At 40.8% G+C, this 26,662-nt stretch overlaps 1 protein-coding gene across 4 annotated transcripts; it reads right to left on the bottom strand.

Annotated features, from left to right (window-relative positions):
• Nucleotides 1-275: 275 nt before the first annotated feature.
• On the bottom strand, nt 276-26,626 carry Rmnd1 (required for meiotic nuclear division 1 homolog). 4 transcript variants are annotated; one of them, XM_090337949.1, is made up of 12 exons: nt 26,559-26,626; nt 23,739-24,256; nt 18,702-18,810; nt 16,142-16,217; nt 13,726-13,765; nt 11,061-11,161; nt 9,855-9,961; nt 8,806-8,870; nt 7,111-7,187; nt 4,503-4,623; nt 793-909; nt 276-452 (listed from the first exon to the last, which is right to left on the bottom strand). In XM_090337949.1, the coding sequence occupies exons 1-12, from the start codon at nt 26,584-26,586 to the stop codon at nt 420-422; spliced, it is 1,392 nt and encodes a 463-aa protein (XP_090194075.1). In that variant the 5' UTR covers nt 26,587-26,626; the 3' UTR covers nt 276-419. The 4 variants fall into 4 exon arrangements, with proteins under 4 accessions (XP_090194075.1, XP_090194076.1, XP_090194078.1 ...); XM_090337950.1 differs by lacking the exons at nt 276-452; nt 793-909; nt 7,111-7,187 and having other exon boundaries at nt 4,507-4,623; XM_090337952.1 differs by lacking the exons at nt 276-452; nt 793-909; nt 4,503-4,623; ... (1 more) ...; nt 8,806-8,870; nt 9,855-9,961 and having other exon boundaries at nt 11,057-11,161.
• Between the last annotated feature and the right edge of the window lie 36 nt (nt 26,627-26,662).

The following is a 26,662-nucleotide window of genomic DNA, read 5'->3' as shown; positions in this document are numbered from 1 at the left end:
GTCAGGTGATGGACAAAAGTATTGATGGATAAAAGCAGGTGGGGATAACATCATATTCACATTAAGCCACCTAAGATAGGTATAGAAAATCTATTTATGCCATCAAAAGCCTGTCTTGACATCTTGATTTCACTAGTAAGTCTTTAGCCAAGGGTATGACTGGTATTCTCAAGGAGAGGCTAAACAGTGGTACCCAAAATCTAAGCCTCTTGACTTTAATTCCTAAAATGTTACGAGCATTTTACTTAGAACTGTCAATGATGAAGACCAAGAACCAGTCTTTATAATTTTTATTCAAGCAGCAAAAGAAATGGCAATTCGATGTAAAAAAATTAAAACTTAAGAGGATCACCCAGTACTGAGCACTGATTTTTGATTGTAGACCTTGGATATCTCTTGCATGACACTGGTTCACATGATCAGGATAATACTCGTCCCAGCTCAAACATTACCTTAGGATGGAAAGAAGTAAGAATTACTAATCTTTGCACAGTACAAACTAAATGGACTTTTCTAATACGATGAATAAAGTGAACTGTTGCCCATTTTACATGGCATGCTGGAGATTTGAGGTAGAGGCACTTGATTTGATGTTTTACTACAAATTATAAACTTACAGTGAGAATGACTTCCAAATGCTGTCTTTACATTTAATGCCGTTAGAAGACAGTTGTGAAACTTCACTTCCAAATAGACTTCATCATCCTCCTATATTTTGCTTTTTGTTCTCAAATTGTCTTTACCCCAACCAACTCTGAGATGGGAGGTGACTGGTGCAGTGCTTCTACTCACCTCTATGGTGATAAGGATGACGATCATCCATTCTAGGCGGAGCGCTCTCTTCTCGGTCAGGTGATTCCGCATTAAATCTGTTAGTTGCGTGCAGTGCTGAAGTTTTTCATTCATGACCTGTATAAGAAAAACTACCATTACATACTAAAACAATTTTAAGAAGACAATAAGGCCGTATGCTTCAAAAATTCTACAGGTATTATACCGAGAAACCACTCAACTCTTGCTTCCCAGTCTTGTTTCTAGTAAGCCACCCACCCAGAAACACTTAACCAAAATGCTTAACATCTTATTTGTAAGTCCTGACTGAAGTCTAAAAGATTTCCTGGTTGGTAGACATCTTCGCTTTTTAAGCAGTTTAAAGGGAAATACGAACATTTAAAAAAAATGAAGTGCCAAATACTTGATCTGCTGCACAATTACCAGGAGATAGTACTGCAGACTTTATGGTCGTCACGTGGTCTTCCAATAAATTGCCAAGCCATGAATGATAATGTAGTGGGAAATGGAAAATAGTCTGACTCATTGGATATGAACAGAAGCAAAAAGACAACTTTCTGGTAGAATGGCAACTACATAAGTGAGGCTTAATTAAATCACCGAGTTCTATCAATTTTGAGTACATGTCCTATGTACTATGAGATATGTTAGTGTGGAGGACCTGTGAATGTAGCAAACATTTGGAAGGCAGGATTGGGGTCAGAAGCACACATCTGGAAATTAACAGGAAAAAGTAAGGAGAGAGGTCATGCAAGCAAGATTGCCAGTGTTAAGTGACAAAACCTTGAGGAACAACAATTTGAGGAGTGGTGCTGGGCACCTACTACAAACTTAGCTGTTCACAAGACTCTTGCTAATACCAGAATTTCTAATTACCAGATGAAATACCTGACCTGTCCCAACTCTTCTCATTGCTTCTCAGAATATTACGTCCCGTTAACCCAGAGTTCTCACAAGACTATCTTAGGAAAAAGTAGCACTATGACCACTCTACCATCATGAGACAAGAAGTTTACTAAGACATTGGGACTACTTCTTGCTCTTGAATTACCTGTGGTGTCAGCCCTATGTAGAACACAGTAGAGGAGGGAAGGATTCTTTCAGCTCTTACATAGCTTGGATATTGAATGATGTCCCCAGGCCCATGTATTAAAATGTGGGATCTCTAAAACTGAACCAAGATAAACCTTTTTTGTTTTATTTATTTATTTTTTGCCAGTCCTGGGAATGAGCTCAGGGCCTAAGCACTGTCCTTGGACTTGCTCAAGGCTAGAGCTCTACCACTTGAGCCTCAGTACCACTTCCAGCTTTTTTTCTATGAATGTGGTACTGAGGAATCGAACCCCCGTCTTTGTGCATGCTAGTCAAGCACTCTACCACTAGGCCGGCCCCGATAAACCTTTTTTTCTATAATTAATTATTTTGGACATTATGCTATAGTAATGGAAAGCTGATTAACAAAAGCTACTTCTAAATCTTTCATATATTTTGGGATGCTTATAAAGTACTCATTAGAGTATGTCTTTTTCCTGTAGCTTGAGGACTCTTAGGAATGTTCCATAACCTGTGGCAGACTCTATACTTCAATGAGATGGGGTAATGAACGTTAGCTGATTAGTGGTGAGGCATTCAAGACTGTCATAGCTCTGCTATGGAGGGTATCAGGTACTTCATGAACATCTAAATCATGGAATCCTTTATCTTCTTCCTTGGGTAAATGATTTTCAGATACTTTAATACAGAAAATTTGTTATGTACCCTAACATAATAGGGACCCAACACATGAAAGAATCAGGAAGTGATTCCTTCTCAGTCCTTAAGATCACTGCAACCTGACATATGAAGGTCCTGACATGTGAAACAATGTGGTAAATGTTGCTTTAAATCATTACATTTTGGGGAAACTTCTTATAGCAATAGCTAGCTAATGTAACTACTATATGTGTCTTACCTGTATGTCTCTAACATCTCTTCATTTACGTGATCTGGATCCTCAACTCGGGCACACATAGTCTATGCCATGATTTCCATGTCTGTCCTACAACTGTTATCAAGTCCACTTCTCATACATTTAATATCTAAAAACGTTGAAGGAGTCCCCTAAAATGTGATTTTTACAGCACCTGCAGTCAGACCGGACCATGGTGGCTACTTTCCTGTGTTATAAGACACCCACACGAGATAAATTACAGCAGATACCTTCTCTGTAGTTATATAAAGGTTTTGGCTTAGAGGAAATAATGTATGTACCAGAGCTATTGTAGCAATAGTCAGTGAACCATGGAGGGTTTTAGAAATTTAAGTCACTTTTGCTTGATACTGGAACTTATGGCCTGAACACTACCTTTAGCTTTTTCACTCAAGGGTGGCACTCTACCATTTGAGTCATAGCTCTACTTCTAGCTTTTTGTAGTTATTTGGAGACAAAAACATGTCAGGGACTTTCCTGCTGAGGCTGGCTTTGAACTGCAAACGTCAGATCTTAGTTTTCTGAGTAGCTAGGGTTACAGGTGTAAGCCACCAGCACCCAAGTTTTTGTGGGGGTTGTTTGTACTGGAAGTTGAACCCAAGGCTCAGCCTTTCCAATCATGGTTGGTGGCTCTATTACTTCAGCCACATTTCTTTTTTTCTTTTTTGCCAGTCCTGGGGCTTGGACTCAGTGCCTAGGCACTGTCCTTGGACTTTCTCAGGGTTAGCACTCTACCACTTGAGCCACAGCACCTCTTCTGGCTTTTTTTGTGTATGTGGTATCAAGGAATCAATCCCTGGTCTTGGTGCATGCTAGGCAAGCACTATTAGGCCATGCTCCTGGCCCCTTTAGCCACTTTTCTACTCTGGCAATTCTGCACTTTTTTTTTTTTTGGAGATGGATTCTTGAAGATTACTTTTTTGCCCTGATCCTCAGATCTCAGTCTCCTGAGTGGCTAAGTTCATAGGTGTGAACCACTGGTACCCAGCAAGTCATTTACTTCTGTCAGTGACTGTAAATGACACTGAAAAATGGCAAAGGACTGGGGAGCACCTTAAATATCAGACAAAAAGAACTGAATGTAACAGTTTACACAACAAAGGAAACGGATATTAAGACTGGAGAGAAACGAGGGATGATCAAAAACACTTACCTTTCAAGTGCTTATGGCTTAAAAACATAAGGAAAGGGACAGCTAACATTAAGATGGCATGCTGGCAGTTTTCTAATTTGAGCAAAAGAGAAAATACACTCACAAAAACACCTGGAACCTTCAAGCTCTGAGGGAGTGATAAAACATCTATCGGTCATGCTGTAGAGTAACTGCATTTCCTGTCAGAAACCATGGAATATACTACCACCTCTGTCTTGCTTTTGCTTCAATACTTCTAGATGTCTGTAAAATAACTCTTAATTTAATCTCAGCATATTTTAGGATTAGCTTATTACATCCCGCCCCCTGACTTCTTTGCTTTGCCAGCTTTTGTTCTTTCACCTGACTTTTTTCTAGAGTTTATTTCCATTTTCATTGTCACTACAAGGTTTAGGACCCCATGAACTTGTGTAAATTTGACAAGAACTTCCTACTAGAAAATATATCTCCAAACACACAACTTATCTGTAGAGATCCTTCAATAGAAGGATAGATTAGGATAGGAAAGGAAGAAATCTGAAGAGATTGGAATCAAAGTCATAGAAATTGAGGCAAATTGTGTCTTAAGCAAAAGTATAAAATGCATACCTTAACTCGGCGAGTAATGCTAAGAAACTGACAGGTTTTATCATAAAGTTCTTCTAGGTTTTCTCTGTCCCAGTAGAAATCAGGAGTGATCAAAAAGTCTGAACTTAAGTTTATACGGTGCCTTTAAAAAAATGGATATGATTACCCTTTAATTACATTGAATTAAAAAAAAAACATTGTTTCTGTGATATTTAACACATAGGGAGCATCTTTAAAGGCGGGCCTTTGCAAAACACGTAAATTAAAAATTTACAAAATAATTGGCTGGGTGTTTGGCTAAGTGGTAGAGTGCTTGCCCAGCATGCACGAAGACCAGGGTTTGATTCCAAGGCACCACATGCATAGAAAAATGTTGGAAGTGGTACAGCACTCTACCTTTTAATTTTTATTTATTTTTTCGCCAGTCCTGGGCCTTCAACTCAGGGCCTGGTCACTATCCTTGGGCTTTTCTCAAGGCTAGAGCTCTACAAATTGAGCCATACCACCATTTCTGGTTTTTTCTATGTATGTGGTACCGAGGACTCAAACCATGGTCTTTGTGCATGCTAGGAAAGCACTCTACCACTAGGCTAAACTCCCGGCCCCCTTCTACCTTTTTTTTTTTTTATTAAAGAATTTATTAACAGGCCGGGAGTTTGGCCTAGTGGTTAAAGTGCTTGCCTAGCATGCACGAAGACCCAGGTTCGATTCCTTGATACCACATACATAGAAAAAAGCCGGAAGTGGTGCTGAGGCTCAAGTGGTAGAGCTCTATCTAGCCTTGAGAAAGTCCAAGGATAGTGCTCAGATCTTGAGCTCAAGCCCAGGACTGGCAAAAAAAAAAAAAAAAAAAAAGAATTTATTAACATTGATTTTTACATCATATTTCAAATGACATGTTTAACAAACAAGTATTCAAGAAGGGAATCTTTATATACAATCACTGGCACTTAGATTTTAGAACATAATCAAAATTAGGCTAAAGGTTTGTATATCACAGATACATATTGATCTATGTAATAAAACATTATGTCTATAGAGTCATAGGTTTTTATGTCTATGTATTTGTGTTTATATTTCCAATACTATGTCCATAGCATTGGGTATGCAAATAGAGTCCTTGCTCCGCTCTACCTTTTTAGTAGAGATATGAGCTTTAGAATTGTTCATTAAATGAAAATTTAAGTTGTAAAGGTTAGTGTCTGTTCACTATAAAGACAACTTGTATAAGCATTCAGAAAAACAACAGTAGTAGACATTTTTTGTGTGTGTGTGTGTGTGGGGGGGTGGTCCATGGGTCTTGAACTCTAGGCCTGGGTGCTGTTCCTGAGCTCTTCAGCTCAAGGCTGCCACCTAACCCTTGAGCCACTGCCCCACTTTCCGTTTTCTAGTGATTAATTGGAGATAAGAGTCTCACGGTCTTTAGTGCTCAGGCTGGCTTTGAATGGTGATCCTCAGATCTCAGCCTCCTGGATCACAGGCGTGAGCCACTGCACCCACAGGACTCAAATCCTTTATTTTCCAATGACAGGCCTAGCACATACTTCGACATGGTCTTCAGTGTTTTTCACCATTCGTAAATACTTTTGAGTATGTGCATACACATATCAAATCAACAATTTTTTTTCGTCTGCTACACATCTGTATATATAAATTATCTCTTAATTTTCCTGTTTTTTTTCCACAGATCACTACATTTCCTTCAGTAACATATAAGTACTTACTGTAAATAAAGACAAATTAGAGGATAAGAGAAAGGCTTTATACGACTATTCACAAATCTTAAATATATGTAGTCCTAACTTCTGAGATTTTTTTTCCTGCTGATATTTCAAGTTTGAACTCAGAACCTCATGTTTGGTAGGGAAGTGTACTCTACTACTTAAGGAATGCTCCGAATCCCTTCTGCTTTAGTTTTTCAGACAGGGTCTCATTTTTTGTGTCAGGTCTGGCTTCAGACTGCAGTTCCCTCAACATTTGCCTATGAATAGCTGGGCTCATAGGTACATCTGACTCTTAATGCATGAATTCAAGCCCTCAGGATTGACACACACACAAATCTCTGAAGTTGGGAGGCATCTTACATGTGATAGATGTGACTTAGTTGTCATTATTTAATTTATGCTTTTCTTTTTATTTAACTTCAAGAAGAAAGACAAGATCAAAATAAAACTAAAAGGGTTGATTCAAAACAAAATTTAAGTTCTATGACAGCACACTGAAAGAGTGTCATAGTGTTTTTCCTTTGGATTGCATTTTGGTGTCTTAGATTTAATGAAGTTTGGTAAGTAACTTTTCTGTAGCAAGTAAGTCCACTGAGCATCTGTTTTGCTGTTAATTTGTATTAAACAAACCTTAGAACCTTCCTACTTGCAGAAAACATTTGTTTGCCTAAATATGGATTTAATATGGACTAGTTAGGACCTCTCCCGTACTTGCTGGATTTCCTCAGTTTGAGGTCTCATATACCCCTTTTCTTCTCACTGTAAGAGTCTTTCCTGCCTCTTATTAATGAAATGGAAGTAGCAAAACTCCTATAAAAGTATAAATGTTTCTTCTTTACCACAAAACTATAGGAATTTTTTTGAGATTATTAAATATATGACATACTTGGTTTACAAAACTTTACCTTAGGGCAAAGAGTTCACCCATTTTCTGCATAACTTCTTTATGAGATAGTTTCACTTTCTTCCCAGCTTTTAAAGCCTATTTAGAGGGAATAAAACCATATATACAGTTGGCTCTCTGTTTCTGTGGGTTCTATGTCTGTGTAATCAACTAACCAGACAGATGAAACTACAACACCCTGCAACTGTGTTGAACACACAGATAGATTTTCCTTGTTATTCTTTAAATGATGCAGCGCAAGAGCTATCTACATAACATTTGTATTGTATTCGTTAAAATTAGCAGTCTAGGATGATCTAAGTATACAAGAGGCTGTGCATGGGTTGTGTGCATACCATTTTGCATAAAGATCAGCACCCACAGACTTTAGCATCCTGTGGTGGTAGGAGGAGAGTCCTAGAACCATTGCACAGATACTGTGGGATGACTGTGAATCTTTTAGGTACTGGGTCCATCAAGCAAATTCTGCAGGGATGTAAGTTATGTACATAACTCTTAGATAAAACTCTTCCAGGTACATGTCCTAATTAACTTCAAGATTTTAAAATTTTGTTAGGCAGAAATTATATACATATATATACACACATGTGTGTGTATGTGTATCATTTCAGTTCTGTTTCCAGTTCTAGCTTTTTGCTGTTTAACTGCCACATAAGAGTTGATTTGTCTGCGCAGGCTGGCTTTGAACCATGATCCTCAGATTCTAAGTATCTAGGATTGTAAACACGAGCTATGGGTGCCTGGCCAATTTAGATCCTGAATGTTCCCCAAATGTTCATGTGGTGAGGTCTTGGCTCAGAGCCTGCAGCACTATGGGGATGTTGTAGAAATAGGACATAGTTTTCAGAAGTTGGGTAACCGGGAGCCTGCCCTTGAAGAAGACACTAAAATCCTAGTCTGTTTGTCTCTGTCTCTCCCCGTCTTCACTTCCTGCAGACAGGGGTAAGCAGCTTCCTCTGCCATGGGTTCCCATCATGATAAGCTGCCTTGTCACATACCCCCACACCCATAGGTCTACCAAACTAGGAACTGAAACTGAGCCAAAATAACCTTTCATCCTAATGGATCAATTAGATCAGGCATTTTATTATAGTAATGGAGAATTTCACTCTTTTTTTTCCCCTTTTCCAGTACAAGGCATCAAACCCAGAGCCTGGTTACATGCTATGTAAGTCCTTTAATACTAACTACATGTCCATAACACCCTTTTTCTTTAATTCAGTTACTATTAAACATGCTCTGCAGCGGGTTGCAGGTGGTTCGTGCCTATAATCCTAGCTACTCAGGAAGCTGAGATCTGAAGGTTGAGGTTCAAAGCCAGCCTGGCCAAGAAAGTTCGTGAGACTCTTATCTCCAATTAGCCACCGGAAAACTGGAAGTGGCACTGTGGCTCAAGTGGTAGAGTGACAGACTTGAGCTGAAGAGCTCAGAGACAGGGCCAGCCCAGAGTTCAGGCTCGACGACTGACAAAAAAAAAACTACTATGCAATCACAATAATTGGAAGTTTTAAAAAGTGAAAAACCAATATAATCATTTTACATATAATTGAAAGGTATTTTCATTATTTAAAAATCTATATGGCTTTCCTATTGTTTTTCTTTTTATATTATACTCATCTGTACATACTATTAAAAATTTAATTTTCCTGTAATATAAATGAATTCTTGAAAAAAAGTACAGAATTGATAAAATTACCTCTGGAATTGATTGAATAGATTCAATGAATTTATCCAGTGTTGCTTCCCAAATAGCCAGTTTCACTAGGGGAAAAAAAAGTAACAGGAAACTTTAATCATCATTATGTTTTTGTTTTGTTTTGTTTTTGTCCGTCATGGGGCTTGAACTTCGGGCCTGGGCACTGTCCCTGAACTTGTTAGATGAAGGCTAGGGCTCTACCCCCTTGAACCACAGTGCCACTTCCTCATTATGTTTATGCTGCTAGTTTGAAAACAGATTAAGAAACAAATGGTGGCCCACACCTATAATGCCACCATTCAAGAGGAATTATGAATTTGAGGCCAGCCTTGGGCCAACTTTTTTGAGGTTAGATGGAGATAAGAGGTTCATGGACTTTCCTGCCTAGACTGGCTTTGAACCATGATCTGCAAGTCTCAGCCTCTTGAGTAGCTAGGATTACAGGCATGAGGCCTTGGTAAAAAAGCCCAAACAAAACAAACACAATACATTCACAAGAATCAAGTAAAACCACAACCAAATACCTTCAAACACACAAAAAAGCAAATCTGAAACTGAAACTTAAGTGGTAAGTAGATCTGTAAGCATGGCAGGAACCCGAAAAGACAGAGGGAACTGAGACTCAGTATCCTGTGGGTAGCCTATAGCTCCACCTAGCAGAACTCCTGACTTTCTAGGAGCACATCTTAGAGAGCAGAGGGAAGAGACATCATGGCTTGAGCCATGAGACTCCTTCCTGTTCCTGTGACACACGACACATGGATGTGGCCTGGGCCATCAGACAGGACAGGGCTGTACTGTCTGTCTGGATTACAGGCTACCTAAATTGAATTATCAGATATCAGTGGACAGGAAAACAAAGGTAGTAACCTTAATACAGGACATGATGGGAAAGGGAAGCTTTAGAAGCTTTAGAACCAACAGCCCAGTTATTTCAGAGCGAAAAGCAGGAGTGAAATGTTCTGTGAAAAACAATAAAATCTCCACTAATTGCTTAAACTTCCTCCGAGGAAATAAAGACTAATGTCCCGAAAACAGAAGAAACTTACCTGAAAGGCAAAGAGCATTAGAGAAAGCAAATTTTTCTAGAATGGTGTCATCCATATCCAGCTCTGAATTTAACTTGATTTCCCCTCTATGAAGTTTGGACTGCCCCCTGTGAGAAAGAAAAATAATAATAAGGGGAGCAGAGGTGCCACTCACTGGTAGAATTCTAGGTCCTACGTATAAACCCCATCATTAAAAACAACCACAACAGGAAAAACTGGTGGACATTTAAGCTGGGTCATCAGTGACTCATTCCTATACTCCTAGTTACTCTGCAGGCTGAGATCAAATCCACAAGACATATCTCCAGTTACCAGCAAAAAATTAGAAACAGAGTTGTGGCTCAAGTGGGAGAGCATCAGCCTGGAGCAAAAAAGTTAGCAGTAGTACAAGATCCTGAGTTCAAAGCACGTTAGCACATTTGTCTCTTGGGTTCCCATGGTCACTTCACTGCAGCCTCTGCAGGCCTGGTCCTCCCTCACTGTGGGTCAGAGTGACACCACATGGCTCAGGGGAAGCACTTGGAAAATAGTGCTGGGCCAAGTTGGGCAATCGGTGATCCCCCACTGCTGCAATATCCTCCAAATTGTCCCAAAGCTCTGCCATCAGCTACTTTTCCTAAGAACCTTATTTCATATTCTAGTAGACAGGGACACCCTGCCTTCAATGGTGCCCTAACATCTCTCTTCTTTGCCCCTTGCTGAGGTAGAGGAATCCGCCAGGTTGCTCCCGTTTACCTGCTTTACCTGAGAGCCACGTCAGGCCCTACATCACATAGGCACATACGTTTCTTTCTTTTTAAACAATTTCTTAATAATAATGATGATGTGGTACTGAGGAATCAAATCCAGGGCATCATACATGCGAGGCAAGTATTCTACCAGTAAGCCACATCCCCACCCCCAGGCACCCACATTTCTACATCCGGTTCTCTGAGATCATTGCATCCCACACTCAAAACCAAATAAAAAATGGATTTACTTAATAAACAAGCTGTTTAATTGGGGGTTATACTCTCTTTGTTTTAATTTGTAGACAGTCTAAGAAGTCACACATACACACACATATCCCATGTCACGTTCCCTTCTATTTATTATTTGATTTAGGCTTTGTGTTTGTATTAAAAAATTAGTGTCCATTTTTGGAAATGGTTTCTCTCTACTGACTCATGTAGAGACCCTTTATGAAGTGGAAAGCAGGCTTCTTACTCTACTTTTATGTAATTGAGCTCCTCATTCTCCCAGTGTACTAGGGCAACTTCATACGGCTGGATCTCATGCTTCTCCAGAAGCTGCATCACATGCTTCATCTAAATGAAAAGGAAACATTAAAGTCAGTCAATCAGGGTACATAATTACGAGGCTGGCCTTTTACGACATCTTTCATTATGTTATACACAGGTTTCTGTTACTTAGTTTTTGTGCATGTATGGGTACGAGCTGGTTTGGGACCTGAACTCAGGGCTTGGGTATTGTCTCCGAGCATTTTTGCTGAAGGGTAGCACTCCCTCACTTGAGCCACAGCTCCACTTCCAGATTTTTGAGGATTAGCGAGCAATAAGCGGCTACTGAACTTTCCTGCATGGGCTGGCTTTCAATTGTGATCCTCAGATCTCAGTCTCCCGAGTCCCTAGTCCTGAGTACAGGCATGAGCCATGGATGCTGCTTCTGTTGCTTAGTTTTTAAGGAAAAGCTAGACACATTGTGATATTAATCTAACCAAAATGGCATATTCATAAACCTTTATGTTTAGAAAATACAGATAAGCATGAAAGAGAGAAAAATATAATTATCCCCCCAAATCACTAGTAATATTACAGTTTGTATTCACTAAATCTTAAAAAAAAAAAAGAAAGCAAGCAAGAAAGAAAAGGAACCTTAGCTATTCAAGAAGCTGAAATCTGAGGTTTGTGGCTCAAAGCCAGCCAGGGCAAAAAAGACCCCAAAAACTCTTATCTCCAATTAACCACTCAAAAATGAGAAGTGGCAATGTAGCTCAAGTGTTACAGCACTAGTCTTGAGCATAAAGAGGCTCAAGAACAACACCCAGGTCCTGAGTTGAAGCCTCAAAACTGCCAAAAAATAAAGAACTAAATGCTTGTATAGTTAGAACATGAGGTATAGGATTTGATTCTCTCACGTGCTTACCTAAAATCCTAATCTTAGAGATGCCTGTCCTATACATGCATCATATTTTTGTGAGCATTCATGTGGACATTCACTGTGTAAAATGGAAGTGTAGCATGCATGTGAATGTATTTTGTATTTTTCTCCTCAATGGAGAAGTACAGCCTATTTAACATCCATTAGGGCAGTGATTTCCACACTTGTATTACTGCATGTCAATGTATCATCCTTAAGCATGTTCTTTAAAGCCCTGTGGGCTATTTCTTTTTTTCTTTTTTTGCCAGTCCTGGGCTTGAGCTCAGGGCCTGAGTACTGTCCTTAGACTTTCTCCAGGCTAGAGCTCTACCACTTGAGCCTCAGCATCACTTATGACTTTTTTCTATGTATGTGGTACCGAGGAATCAAACCTGGGTCTACAGGCATGCTAGGCAAGTACTCTACCACTAGGCTAAACTTCCGGCCCATGGGACTATTTCTTTAGGAATGGCTATATCAAAAGACATGCAAAATCCAGGCACCAGTGGCTCACACCTGTAATATTAATTACTCAGAAGGTTGAGATCTGAGGATAACAGTTCCAAGTCAGCCTGGGCAGAAAGTCAATGAGACCCTTATTTCCAGCTAACCACTAAACAGCCATAAATGAGAGCTATGGCTCAAGTGGTAGAGCACCAGCCCTGAACTAACCAACTTTCACATTGTATTGGTTATATTTTGTAACTAGCTTTGCATGTTCATACTAGGGCTTGAGCTCTTGCACCTTTGCTCTCATTTGACTTTTCTGCTCACAGATGGTACTCTTAACACTAGAGCCACACCTCTAGTTGGTAACTAGAGGTAAGAATCTTCCAGTTTTGTCTACCTGGGCTGGTTCCAAATCAGGATCCTCAGATCTCAGCCTCCTGACTATCTAGAATTATAAGCATGTGCATTACTTGATACTTATTTATTATTTAATGTAACTATTTCATATACGTGGGCATTTTCTCGGGAATAATTGTTTTTACATGATTTATAAGAACTGTAGTTTTGATGGGTGTATTTAAGAATCTTTCTCTTATTTTGTATTTTATTTCTACTTTGCTGTTGTAGACAAATGAACATTTCTATACATAATTCATCATGCACGACTAGTTATTTCCTCTGCATCATTATCTAGATGTAAAATTGCTGTTGGCTCTAAAGAGGAGTGACCAAATTCAGCTTTGGCCACTAAAGAAATTATTTCAAATTACATCTTAGTTTAACCAGCTTTAACAAACTGTGTTTCTGTTATGCACTTAGAAGACATCACGTGCAGATCTGTCTCCATAGTGTTCTAGAATGGTTTGGACGCTTTAGATGAAGGTGTGCCCCAAGAATTTAAGAGAGGCCCGGGAGTTTGGCCTAGTGGTAGAGTGCTTGCCTAGCATGCACAAAGGCCTGGGTTTGATTCCTTGGTACCACATACATAGAAAAAAAGCTGGAAGGGGTGGCGCACTAGCCTTGAGAAAGTCCAAGGACAATGCTTGGGCCCTGAGTTCAAGCCCCACAACTGGCAAATAAATAAATACATAAATAAAATGAAACAGAGAGCTTAAAAGAAGATAGTTATCTGTACCTAATGTAGAACAAATAAGTTGCACATTACTGCTAATTACCTTCTAATACCTCAAATTATTGAGTGCCAATTAATCATTTATTCTCAGAAAACCAAATATATCTTTACACATATTTTCGTATTCATTATGTTTATACTTATACTTACTGTTTTGTCTTTGACATTCCAAAACACAGCAGCTCCTTCCCTGATTTAAAAGAATAAGAAAATTAACTAAGTTAAAGATATTCTATGTTCTTTAGGTTCACATATAAAGTCAATAAAGCCATGCCTGGGTAACATCTAGAATAAATCCAGGACATAATAGAAGGAAATATGACTTATTGATTCAAATATGGACTCCTATTATGACTCGTAGGACTGAAACTAAGTTTGATTGAAGCCTCTAACACCTGAGGTGTTCTGTGGCGTTCAGTTTGCCATTGCAGAGTGCTTAGAACAGCTGCAAGGAAGCCACAGGAGGCTTCCATAGCAGAACTGGAGGGCTAATTTTAGTTACTGCCTTACTATCATAGAGGGAGGAAAGATGGGAATGGCGGGAAGCTCAATGATTCTTTAGGCATCTCTGAAGTGCTTAGATGTGTATCTGTGTTTATTTTAGCACTTAGGACAAAGATGAGTACGATTTAGTTCCTATTTCCTAGAAATTTCTAATCTCAGAAAGACTGCTACCTAGACTGCTTATTGCCAGTGAATGACCAGTACCACTGAAGAGGTGGGCAGAGTGCACTCAAGGATAGCTAGTCAAGAGACACAACTTCTAAGGGACTCACAGAGCTAGTGAAAGCAAGAGGAGACAATTAAGCAGTGGGATCAGGGCATGCTCTGGGAAGAAAAGGGAGGAGCAGAGTGGTGTCCTGAAGTTGTATGGTCATCCAGATGTGTGGTCATGTGAACAATCAGGTTCATCAGGCCCAGTCAATCCCCAAAGTCCTGTGACAGAATTTGAAGCAGAAAAGTATCATTATGAGAGCTGTTTACTGAAGGGCTCACCTACTATAAACAAATAAATGGCTGTGGGTAAGTAGGCAGGCTTGGAGACCAGTTAGTATACTGGTACATCAGGGTTGAGTCTAAGGATGCATCTTTGACATCTGTTTAAAGCCACAGTCCCACATGAGTGCAGAGGATCATGTCTAGGCAGAAGGGAGTGCAGTGGACTATGCACCCCCAGCCACAGCCATGCTGTGGAATTGAATGGACATTCACAGGCATTCATGGAAATGCAGGATCTGGACCATGACTGGTGCCTGGTGAGACAAGGTGTCAGTGTCAAATATACAGCTTGTGTAAATGCAGGACCTCCACCATGCTTGGGGTCTGGCGAGTCAAGCTGTAGGTGTAAAATACAGCGGGGCGTTCAAAGCCAGCCCCAGGCACTAAAGTCTGTGAGACTCTTATCTCCAATTAATCACTAGAAAATTGGAAGTGGGGCTGTAACTCAAGAGGCAGAGCGGTAACCTAGAGCTGAAGACCTCAGGCCCAGAGTTCAAAACAGCATGCAAACAAGTATGGAAAGTCTGATCAGTTCTGGTTTTGAAATGACACTGTGGGGTGGGATAAAATATGCGACTAGTAGATTTAATTTCAGGTTATGTAGCATTACTTATGTTGTTCAAAATTCATCTTTTCCTTCCCTTTTAGAAATGTAATGATGAGAACGTGTGTGCTTGTCTGGCCTGCTGCCTCCACTGCGCAGCGGGCTCTTCACCACTGGGTGTCTCCCCACAGGGCTGGGGTGCTGCCTTTCTACGGGCATTCAGCAGAGAAATCTTGATTATCTCTAGTCAAAGGAATGTAGGCAAATAGGAACAAAGACAGATTTTCCTATTTTCATTATCTGGAAGGACAACATTTAAATTTGTTTTTGATTTTAAAAAACAACTCTTGGATGGGGCCGGGAATTTGGCCTAGTGGTAGAGTGCTTGCCTTGCATGCATGAAGACCCGGGTTCAATTCCTCAGTACCACATACATAGGAAAAAAAAACAAAAACAAAAACACAACTTTTGGGGGGCCAGGAGCACGGTTTAGTGGTAGAGTGCTTGCCTAGCACTCAGGTTCGATTCCTCGGTACCACATACATAGAAAAAAGCCGGAAGTGATGCTGAGGCTCAAGTGGTAGAGCTCTAGCCTTGAGAAAGTCCAAGGACAGTGCTCAGGCCCTGAGCTCAAGCCCAGAACTGGCAAAAAAAACAAAACAAAACAAAAACAAAAACAAAGAAAATTCTAGAAAGAAAAGTAAGAAAGGTCAGAACCATATAGATCTGGTGAGAAACATTGGATGAATAGGAAATAGGTGCTTTATGTCAGCACCTATGTAAATTCACACAGCCAAGCTAGGTAAGACATTTACTTGTTTTAAAATTTCATTCCCTAAAGATGATTTACCAAAAGATTTCTAGGCCTGAAATATCTCCTAGATTAAGTAAAAAAAAAAAATCAGCTGGTAAGTTCAGATCACAGATATACTTTGAACACAACTAATATCAGGAGAGGTACCTCTGCACACTCAAGACCACAGTTACTGATCAACTTCCCAATGCAATTTCTTTTCCCCTTACCTGAAGAAGAAAATTGTTCCTGGATCTCCTTCTTTTGCAGAATGTTCTACACCTATCACCAAAATATTTGCTGCATCTGAGATTTAAAATAATCAAAAAGCTGTATTATAGGGCAACATTAGGTGTCTGTCTTTATTTTGTGGGCCATAGGGCTTGAACTCTGGGCCTGGGCATTGTCCCTGAGCTCTTCAGCTCAGGTTCTTCAGGCTGAAGAGCTCAAGAGCTCTACCCCTTGAGCCACAGCCCCACTTCCCATTTTCTAGTGATTAATTGGAGATAAGAGTCTCACATTCTTTGGTGCCCGGGCTGGTTTTGAACCCCATCCTCAGATCTCAGTCTTCTGAGTAGCTAGGACTACAGGTGTGAGCCACTGCGCCCAGTTGTAGGTCATCTTTTAACAGAATCCTTTGATCAACTAATATACCACAAAAGGCTCTATATAGTCTCTTAATTTTCCTACTCAGACTTTGTAAGGATGTCATACTTGAAAATGGAAAGAAAAAAACGAACATATTGGCTTTCCTCATACATTTTTAGAACCAGTGGGATTATTTACAACTGCTCATTCACACCAATTTAGTCCAGTTAGTAAGAATTGAAGTGTTAGCTTCAATACAACTAATCTTCAAGAATTAAACCAGTGTCCACAAAAGCAAAATAAAATATGAAGAATCAATAATACAGCCTTTCCCTTTAAATATTACTTTATAATTTTAATATTCCCAAATTGCTCATTCCACTGAATTTTACTATGCAAAGACAAGTGAAAATACGTAGACAACTATGACTATCACAAAACCTCTGATTTAGGTTAATCATGATAAGCACCACTGCAATTACCTGCAATTATAAACTGTAATATTAGCCGTGTGCAACAGCTCATGTTTGTAATCCTAGCTACTCAGGAGGCTGAGATCTGAGAAGCGTGGTTCAAAAACAGCCCCGGCACTAAAAAGTCGATGAAACCCATCTCCAACTAACCACCATGGCAGTGGCACTGTGGCTCAGGGACAGCGCCCAGGCCAAGAGTTCAAGTCCCATGATTAGGGGGAAGGGGGAGAGGAAACCCAAACAAACAAACAAAAAAACTTTAATATTATATTCACTAAGAATTTACTTTATATACCATTATACTACTATTTCTTGCAAGTATAGGATTTCTTGCAAGTATATAGTATATACAATACAAATTACAAATAACGTTGATATGTCAATTAAGGTAACAATTTACAAAAATTTATTTCTCTTTTGCTCCCTCCTCCATATCCTTCCCTCCTTGCTATAGCCTAAGCTGGTGTCCAAACAGCAATCTTTCTGGAGTGCTGGGATTGGAAATATATAGCATTATTCATGGTTTGTAACATCATAACACTAGGATCTTTGAAAACCTCAGAATTTCTAGTAGAGATTGAAGGACAGATAATTTAGAACAAGATAAAATCCTAAACTTTTTTCCCCCCTAAGACTGTATCCGTGTCCTTCACAGGACTCAGTAACCCATGTAGCCAAAATTAACGTAAATGGGAAAGAGACAGGGAAACCCCCAAGTCTGCAATGTCAGGAACCCCATTTCTGGCAGCGCTCAGTGCCAGCCACAGCTGATCATGTTTTTGTCCTAGGGGCTCTGAACATAGGTTTTCCTATATCAACTTGTTTCGGTCATCACAGAAGTCTATGAATGACCAAGGATGAAAAAGTATAATGACTTTTTTTTTTTTTTGCTGGTCCTGGGGCTTGAACTCAAGAATGTTGGCACTTTCCCTGAACCTCTTTGTGCTCTAGGGCTAGCTCTCTGTTAGTTGAGCCACAAAACCACTTCCAGCTTATTCTGAGTAGTTTACTGGAGATAAGAATCTCATGGATTTTCCTGTCCAGGCTGTCTTTGAACCAAGATCCTCACATCTCAGCCTCCTTAATAACTAGGATTATAGGCATGACCTACTGGAACCTGGCTTAAATTAACTTCTTAATGTGCAGCACGGGACTATGATTTAGGTAAGGATCTCCTAACAACCCATGTCTTGAAGGTTTTATTTCCAGCTTGTGGAGCTTTGAGGAGGGCCTGCTGGGAGGGAGTTAGGTCATTGTAGGTGTGCTAGTCAAGTGCTTCCTGGTCATTATGATGGGATCAGTTGACCTCACTTATTATCAGCTCTCAATATGATGCACTGTCTTACTCACAGACCTAGAGCCAACAGGCAAATGGATGGAGTGATACTTCCAAAACTGTGAGCTAAAATAAACGTGTCCTCTTTAAATTGATTTCTCTCAGGTATTTGTTACAGCAGCAGGAAATTTAACACATGGAGTTTGATCTTCCTAAGTAATAGTAATGCTGCAAATAAAGATGAATAAATTGCTGATTTTAATCTAAGAACTAAGTTCTCTATAATTATACATAATTTTCATGTCATTTTTATAGACACTGGACACCACTTTTATGACACAATCTTTCAACAGAAAACGAAGTGCAAACAAAGGCAAACCTAAGACATTGTCATAGGAAAGATTTTCTCTAACACACTTTAACATACTTGGCCCCAGGTTCAAGCAGAAGTACCTCTAGGCAAACTTGTTACTTCGATATATCCATGGGAAGTCAGCTCCTGAGACAGGTTTCCCAGATGATACTCATCTGCTGTTGCAAAGGCTGTGCAGTGCATCAGGGTCTGTTTGGGGAAGGAGGACAGAACAGGTTACTTTGTCACAGGCTCAGAAGCACCTGGTGATGGCTGTTGGGTCTTGCCCTCTTAGGGACTCTGATGTCAAAACACAAATGAATTATGCGATATCCTGACAGGGTTGGAGAGTTCACCAATGCGGTGGCCTCCCAACACAGGGTCAAAGTACTGTGAATGCAAAGACTACTTGCTAAGAAAAAGACGTTTTTTTTTTTTTTTTTTTTTTTTTTTTTTGCTGCTGTTATTTGTTTTTCTGCCATGTGTTTAAGGAGATGGAAGTTATAAGCCAACTTTGGCACTCAAGTTTTCTTTAAGCATCCAAGGGATGTGATGAACAGGACAAGGGAATTATATGTTTCAGCTCAAGCTACAAAAGAGCTTGCTTCCACTAGTCAAAAAAAAAAAACAAAAAAAAAAACAAAGCGCTCGGTTATTCTGAAAGCAAAGCTATAGGCCAGAGTACAAGCAGAGTGAGTAAAGGCAGTATTTGGGGCCTAGACGAAACACTTATGGGGTCTCCAGTTGAGTTTCCTTGGTTCTTTCACAGTAATATATATGAGGTCATTTTATAATTTATCACTTGCCTGATATGGGCAGATTCTATAAAACCTCCAAATGAACTACAGTATTTTACTCTGAATAGTCATAAACAGAAGAGTCTGCAAATCTGACAATGTATCATTTAGTCAGTCGGCACTTTGCCAAATCTTGTCAGTATACACACATATCCTGTTGTGTCTATATAATAATATTTGTGTGGTAAGCAGTACCCCGTTTGCTCAAACTGTAGGTTCCAGGCCCTTAAGATCTAATACCAGTTTAGTTGGCCCAGACTATATTTTCTAGAAATAGATAATAGAATGAACAGATATAGCTCAGTGCTGAAGAGTAGAGCACATTGGAGGTCTAAGGTTTGATCCCCAGCACAGCAAAAGAAATATATTGTGAAGATCTATTTCAGAGTATTATTCATAGAAAAGTAAACGTGAAGTTTCTGTCATGTTCTGTCTATGTGTGCATACCAGTTTGCCAAGTATGTAAACTAAGTATATGTAAAGTAAGTATATTTTTCATTAGTGATGTGGTCAAAAGTTTGAAAGCTATTAGCATGTTAAGATTTCAGACACAAAAATCTGATTGAAGCCGGTGCAGTAGCTCACACCTGTAATCCTAGCAACTCAGGAGGCTGAGATCTGAGGATCAAGGTTCAAAGCCAGCCCAGGCACAAAAGGACCTGAGACGCTTATCTCCAATTAACCTCTAGAAAACAGGAAGTGGGGCTTGGCTCAAGGGTAGGGGGATATCCTTGAGCTGAAGAGCTCAGGGACAGCACCCAGGTCGAGTTTAAGCCCCATGACCCACAGGAAAAAAAAATCTGATGGAAAATTTTAGAGTATTAGAATAACAACAATGCCTACTTTATAGGGTTGCTGATAAATATAAGTATTCAGCACTTGTTTCCTCTGAGGAAGGGGCTGTGGAACTGCCCCAATTTACAGCTAGGTGATCAGAAGCCCAGGTGTCAACCTGGGTTCTGAAGAAGGTGGGGGTAGTTTGGTGGAGTTCAGCATACTGTGGGTTTGGCACTAACTCTGATGTCAAAACACAAATGAACTACGCAATACCCTGATAGTACCCAGAGGGTTGGAGAGTTCACCAATGGGGTGGCCTCCCAACAAGGGGTCAAAGTACTGTGAATGCAAGGACTGTACTTGCTAAGAAAAAGATATGTTTTTTTTTTCTTCCTGCCATGTGTTGAAGATGGAAGTCATAAATCAAGGACACATTTTACAGTACTAGTAAAATACTTTTGCTTATACCCTCTGCTACTCTGTTATAAGAAATCACTTTATCAACACAATACATGTAGATGGATACACCAATGTACATCAATAACTGTCACAAAGCTTTCCACAGACAATGTACTCTGGTATTTCCTCTTCTCTCATTTTAAAAAGTGATTAACAACCCATTAGGTGATTCTCAGCTGTAGCACCAGCCTTCCAGCATGCTCTCAAATGCCCATCCCCATGCAGCTCATACTAGTGGGTCCCACCCTTTGGCATTCTGCTCACAAATGACAGCACAGGCTCAAGACCACTGCTCTTCTCAAGGACAAGCAGTGGGACTGATGTGGGCAGAATATCTCAGCAGCCATGATCTCTGCAAATGAGATCAGGCAGAGTAAATTTAATTCTGTAATGGACGGTGACTGCAACTACACAGAGCCAACTCCATATGTCTGCTCAGGAGCAAGTATGGGGAGAGGACAAAGGGCACACGATTCCAGACACTGATCAGAGGCCTTCCCTCTTCATGAGTGAGTGGTGGAAAGGGCTGTCCTATTACAAAGGGGCCACCAGCTCTATGACTCTTCTATGAAAACCAATGGGTCTCAACCTGGGTCAGGTAAAAGTCACAATCAGTCAAGGGAAATGGTCTTAGGCACACTTACCACTGCTTTCTCTAAGTAAGGTACAATATCCAAGAGTTTTGTTCCACAATTGTACTATCTTAGATCACTTTAGAGATGTTATTTTCTATTGCTTACTGTGCATTTAGAGACAACAACAAACTACTTCTGTCTTTACCATACTCCAACAGATTTTACTTTATGTTACACAGTATTTTTTTATTGTTGTTATTGTTTTGTTTTTTGCCAGTCCTGGATCTGAACTCGGGGGTCTGGGCACTGTCTCTGAGCTTCCTTTTCCTCAAGGCAGTTTTCTACCACTTGAGGCACTTCTTTTTCTGTTTATGTGGTACTGAGGAATTGAATCCAGGGCTTTATGCATGCTAAGCAGTACTCTACTATGGCAAAGTTATTTTTCTTAAGAAATTTATATGGTCTCCTGCAATCTGACTTCATTTCCAGATTCCTTACTTTTTTTTCCCGTCAGTTGTGGGGCTTGAACTCTGGGCCTGGGTGCTGTCCCTGAGCTCTTCAGCTCAAGGTTAGCACTCTACCACTTGAGCCACAGCACCACTTTTTCCCTCTTTTCTTAATTGCTGGATTTCTAGGGTTAAATATTCAACTAGATTATTTACATTTAGCAATTATTTTTCCTTTTCTGCTAAAAGCTTACTCAGTCTTCACTGTGAACTTTATTATCTCACTTGAAACAGGTGAATTTGGAAAACCTATTTCAAATTCATTCCTGGAAGAAAATGGGGCAAAGATGATCTAAGGGGAAAACAACAACTTCCCTCGCCCCCCCCCCACAAAAAAAAAAAACCTCAGGAAAACTGTTTCCAAATCTATAAAGTCCAAAGAAATAAAGCCTCTTAGTTAATTCATGACCAACAACTACAAAAAAAAAGGTGACTTGTTTGATTCTATCAACTTCACAAGAGCTTGATATACTATGTGCTAGATGTAACAAGAGAAAAAAAAAGTTGATCCTCCTTTTGGATCTGCCATAATTTCCCTTTGTCCCTTCATGCCATCTCAAGGACTAGCATATGAATCATTTCCCAGAGCTCTTGGCTGCTCTTGGGAAGGCAGGCTACAGCAGTTTCCTTAGATACTTTCATCCTTTATATTCTGCAGAGAAACTTCACAGAAGTTAAACAAGGATGCAAAATAAACATCACTGGTTGGTCCTAATCTGAGGATGACTCAGGATTAGCTGGAAAGGAACTTGCCTTTTCAAAGGATGGCAGCAGCAGCAGCAGCACAGAAAGCAACATTAAGCACTCAGCAAGCTAAAGTTCAACACACTCTGGGCCCACCTGAGAATCAAGGGTTGAAGACAGACATTCTAACCTGTGCTGAGGTCTATTAAAAAAAAAAAAATAGTGACATTCCTAATTTATTTGTTTTAGTGCACTAAAAACAGGGTTTTGCTATGTTATTCAGGCTGTCGTCAAATTTTTTAGCTCAAGCGATCCTACCTCCTCAGGCAGAACTAAAAGTATGACATAGTGCCTAGATCAACATTTCAATTTTCAAAAATGATGAAATGCCAACATGAAAGAGCCCATTTCTTTTTCATCCTAATTTAGTACCCATAAAGTATAAGGTACAGTTCAGAGTACCATGCAAGATACAAAGGTTAACAAAGGGCTTGATCCTGACCTACCTCTCTCCTTTGCCAGTACTGGGGTTTAATTCAAAGCCTACCACTTTTACTAAGCTATCTTGTTCTATCTAGCAAGTGTTCTACCACTTGAGCCCCACCTTCAGTCCAGCATTTTGTTGGTTAATTGGAGTCTCAGAAACTTTTCTGTCTTGGCTTTAAACCATGATCCTCTGAGTCTTAGTCTCTCAAGTAGCCAGGATTAAAGGCATGAACTACTAGTACCCAGCTTGATCCTGAACTTATTACTCAGAAAGAGCACTGCAAAGTATAGCTAATAATTCCCCAAACCATCCTCTGAACGATCCAAGAGAAGAAGCTTTTTGTTTTTACCTTGACAGGTCATTTCATTATTCCATGCACAGTAACCACAGGATAGTGAGTACTTTGTTGTCAACTACATCTTTTTAAATTTGATGAGAAATTTCTGATTTGATCTTATTTTTTTGTTGTTGTTGGTTGTGGGACTTGAACTCTGAGCCTGGGTGTTGTCCCTGAGCTACTCAGCTCAAGGCTAGCGCTCTATCACTTCAATCACAGTGTCGCTTCCTTAATATTGGACTTAATACCCTTTCCTGAAGTTTTCCTAAATCAATAATTCATCTTTTTATAAACCATGTTTTTAAATTTCTTAATTGACTATATTTTGACTATGTGTACTTCATTTCTTAGAATGACAATTTTGAATCCCTTTTTGATATATTAGGTTTCAAAGGTCTTGAAAAGTATCCTGAGTTGGCAGCCACTTCTCTTATGTGGCAGCAAGACTGTGTAGAACATCCACTACTTTCAAGTAAGCAATGATGGAACACAAGGCCACAAGCACATGGACTTTACCTCATTCATAGACAGAAGGGGAAGGTTGGTTCGGGACGGTTGCCTGGTCCTAGATGCTTTCAATGGTCTCTTGATCTGTGGAAAGTCTTGTTTTGGAACAGTTTCGGTTGCAATCGATGAGTAAGTTCTCCTTAATGTTTTTATGAACCACTTAGAACCCAAGAGATTTGGTTTGTAGATCACTCTTCTGTGAGTACTACCTGATTTCATGGTTGAAGGGTGGTCTTTTTCATCCTGGCAATGTGCAGCATTTAGTGGAGAGAGTTTACTCATACCTGATATTATCCAGTTCATTTCCAGGACCCGAGGCTTATTCAAACCGTTAGCTGCTGTAACCGGAAAGAATAAATCCATGTTGTGATGTGTAGTCACGGTGTTGTGGCATGTTGTATTCTCAGATTTCTTAAGGAGTTTTAATGGTAGCTGAACAAGTCTTCCATGTTGATGTGCTTTTGATAATATACTGTGTGATCCAGCTAGGGCTCTGAGAAGTCTGGCTGTCATTACCACATAACAAGCTGCAAGAAAAAAAATTTCAAAATCCAAGTTATTTTTTAATGTTGCTAATACACGTATTTCTGTTAAATATGCAAAATACAAGCAACCTAATTCTAATAGAATAGGTTTAAAAAGTATTTTCAGAAGTTGGTACAGGATCCAAATGGTAGGGTGCCTGCCTAACAAAGATGAGAAGCACAAGTTCACAAGTTTCAACCCCAGTACAAGATAAGCAAAACAAGGAAATAGCTTGGGGATGTGGATCCGTGATAAGAGTATTTAGAAAGCACAGGGGCCAGATGTTATATGGCATAACATCAACCCTAATTAAATCTAGCACTCATAATTTGTGCCTGTGGCTGAATGTGACTTAAGTCAAGCAGCCAGTGAACCAAGATGCCCTGTCTCACTCTGTCATCAGGGCCACTCTCTTCAGGCGGGCATTTCATGCTGCTCAACAATCTTCCGTTCTCTCTACAAACCTTCAAGCTTCCTCCTTTCTCATCCTCAGTGACTTTGCTGCCTCCTTTACTGACAGCATAGCAACAGTCAGAAAAAAAGTTGCAGAAGATGAACCATCTACCATAATCAACCAGCTATCCATTACTTCGGTGCTCATGTATTTGGAGCAGTGAGGACAGAGGATCACCTTGGTCTCCAGAATACTTCACTAGTTCTTTTCCTCCTTAATGTAAACAGTATCACTTTTGCTGGTTTGCTCACGAACAGAATGTACCAGGGCCCAGCCTCTGTACCACATGGCTTCCCAACTAGCTCTCGGCTATCTTACCCAATTTTATGCATATACTGTTAAGGAACAAATACTTTAAAATCTTTCTGCAAAGCACCCAAAAGTAACATGCTCAGAATCTTCCTCCGGAACTATATTTCCCCCACAAGCTTTCCCATTCAAGTAGCAATTACAGACTTGTTTACTTCTGGTACTGGGGTTTGAACTCAAGGCTTTGCACTAGCTAGGCAGGCCATGCTGCCCGATGAGCCATGACCTCAGCCCTGCAAGTACAGCCTTAAAGCCTGGCCATCTACCTTGACTCTTGATTCACCAAACCCACCCATCAGTCCGTCCTACTGGATACATTCAGACCAGTTCTCACCATCCATACTGCTCACTCCCTGGTCCAAGTAGCTACCCAGATCATTCTAACAGCCACTTCTGTTCTAGGCCCTCTTAATAGTTTCCTCCCACCAATGAAAACGATCCTTCCTGAACTTAAGTAGAATCAAATTGTTTCTCTGCCGGGGCCTATCGGCAGCAAATTGGGGTTCCTGAAATAGGGGGCAGGGACTGGAAAAAACAGAATCGAGACAAACACATCGGGTCCGGGAGGTCTGCAGCCCAGGTAAAAACTGTAGCCTCGTTCATTCTCAACTCCAGGCTTATATTCCTTCTTGAAACCAGGGAACTTCCAGGTGTTACATTCGTATGGTAAATCTCAGGTCATTTAAACAGAGTAAGGCCAGAAAACAGTAAGACAATAAAGCCATTGTCTGATGCAAATCAAGGTACAGTTTGATTCCACTCTGGCTCCCAACATTTCTCAACAGCAAATCCTCCGCAGGGAGGATGACTCTCTAAATACTGCAGAGGACATTTGGGAGAAGGTGACCCTGGACAGGAAGGAAATATTCCTTAATTCCCAACGAACACAAAGACATCCATCAGGCTCTGATTCAAAGGGGAAGCCCCTTCCAAATCCTTACACTCAAGTATTGTATTCTTCTTTGCAGATACAAAGCGGGGAGGGAGGTGTTTGCTGACCGGGTGCCTCCGGCTCCCGCAGCGTCGACCAAAGATCTCCGCCATGGGCCGAGGGTCACGGCGGCGCTGACGACATCGGTGACCCGAGAAGGCCAGGGCGGCCCGGGGCCGGGAGGAGAACTCGGGGCCCGGCGGTGGGGAAAGGGAGTCACTGACCTCTCCGCGGGAGGAGAAGAAAGCGCCTGGATGGCAGGCTCCCGCCGCGGGGCCGAGCGGTGACGGTCTCGGCCGCAGACGCCCGCGTCCCGGACCAGAGCTCACCGTGAGGTACTCGGGGCCGGCGCCTGCGACTGCGCAAGCGCACGAACTCCGCGTGGGGCGGACCGTGAGCGCGGCCAGGGCCACGTGACCCGGGGATCACGTGACCGCATCTCCGTGACCTCTTCCGCTCTCCAGGTTCTGAGACCTCCGGTCCTCGACGACTTCCGCCTTCCGCCCCCCAGTCTTCTTCCGCTTCCCTGTTCGCCGCCCCGCGGCTTTCCTTCCTCCCGCCCCGCCCTCTGCGCCGCCCGCGTCGCCGGAAGGGGCTCCGCGCTCCTGACCTGGGCGTTGTGCGTCCGGACACCACATAAAGTTTCCTCATTCAAAAGCAGGTTTATTAAAGCCACACCGCTCCTTTTCTCGGCTCCTCCGCGGCGCGGCACCG

The sequence above is a fragment of the Megascapheus bottae genome, chromosome 8, assembly GCF_031878675.1.
Source record: "Megascapheus bottae isolate mThoBot1 chromosome 8, mThoBot2.hap1, whole genome shotgun sequence".
NCBI lineage: Eukaryota > Metazoa > Chordata > Mammalia > Rodentia > Geomyidae > Megascapheus > Megascapheus bottae.
The sequence above is the reverse complement of the archived record's forward strand: the minus strand, read 5'-3'. Positions and strand labels throughout refer to the sequence as shown.

Bases quoted from the DNA above. Each gene is read 5' to 3' on its own strand.
- Rmnd1 (XM_090337949.1), bottom strand. From the start codon at position 26,586: ATGTGGTGTCCGGACGCACAACGCCCAG. The intron at 8,871-9,854 runs GTAAGTTTCTTC...TTTTTCCCCTAG, and splicing joins TAATGCTCTTTGCCTTTCAG to TGAAACTGGCTATTTGGGAA. The intron at 4,624-7,110 runs GTAAAGTTTTGT...ATTTTTTTAAAG, and splicing joins GGTGAACTCTTTGCCCTAAG to GCACCGTATAAACTTAAGTT.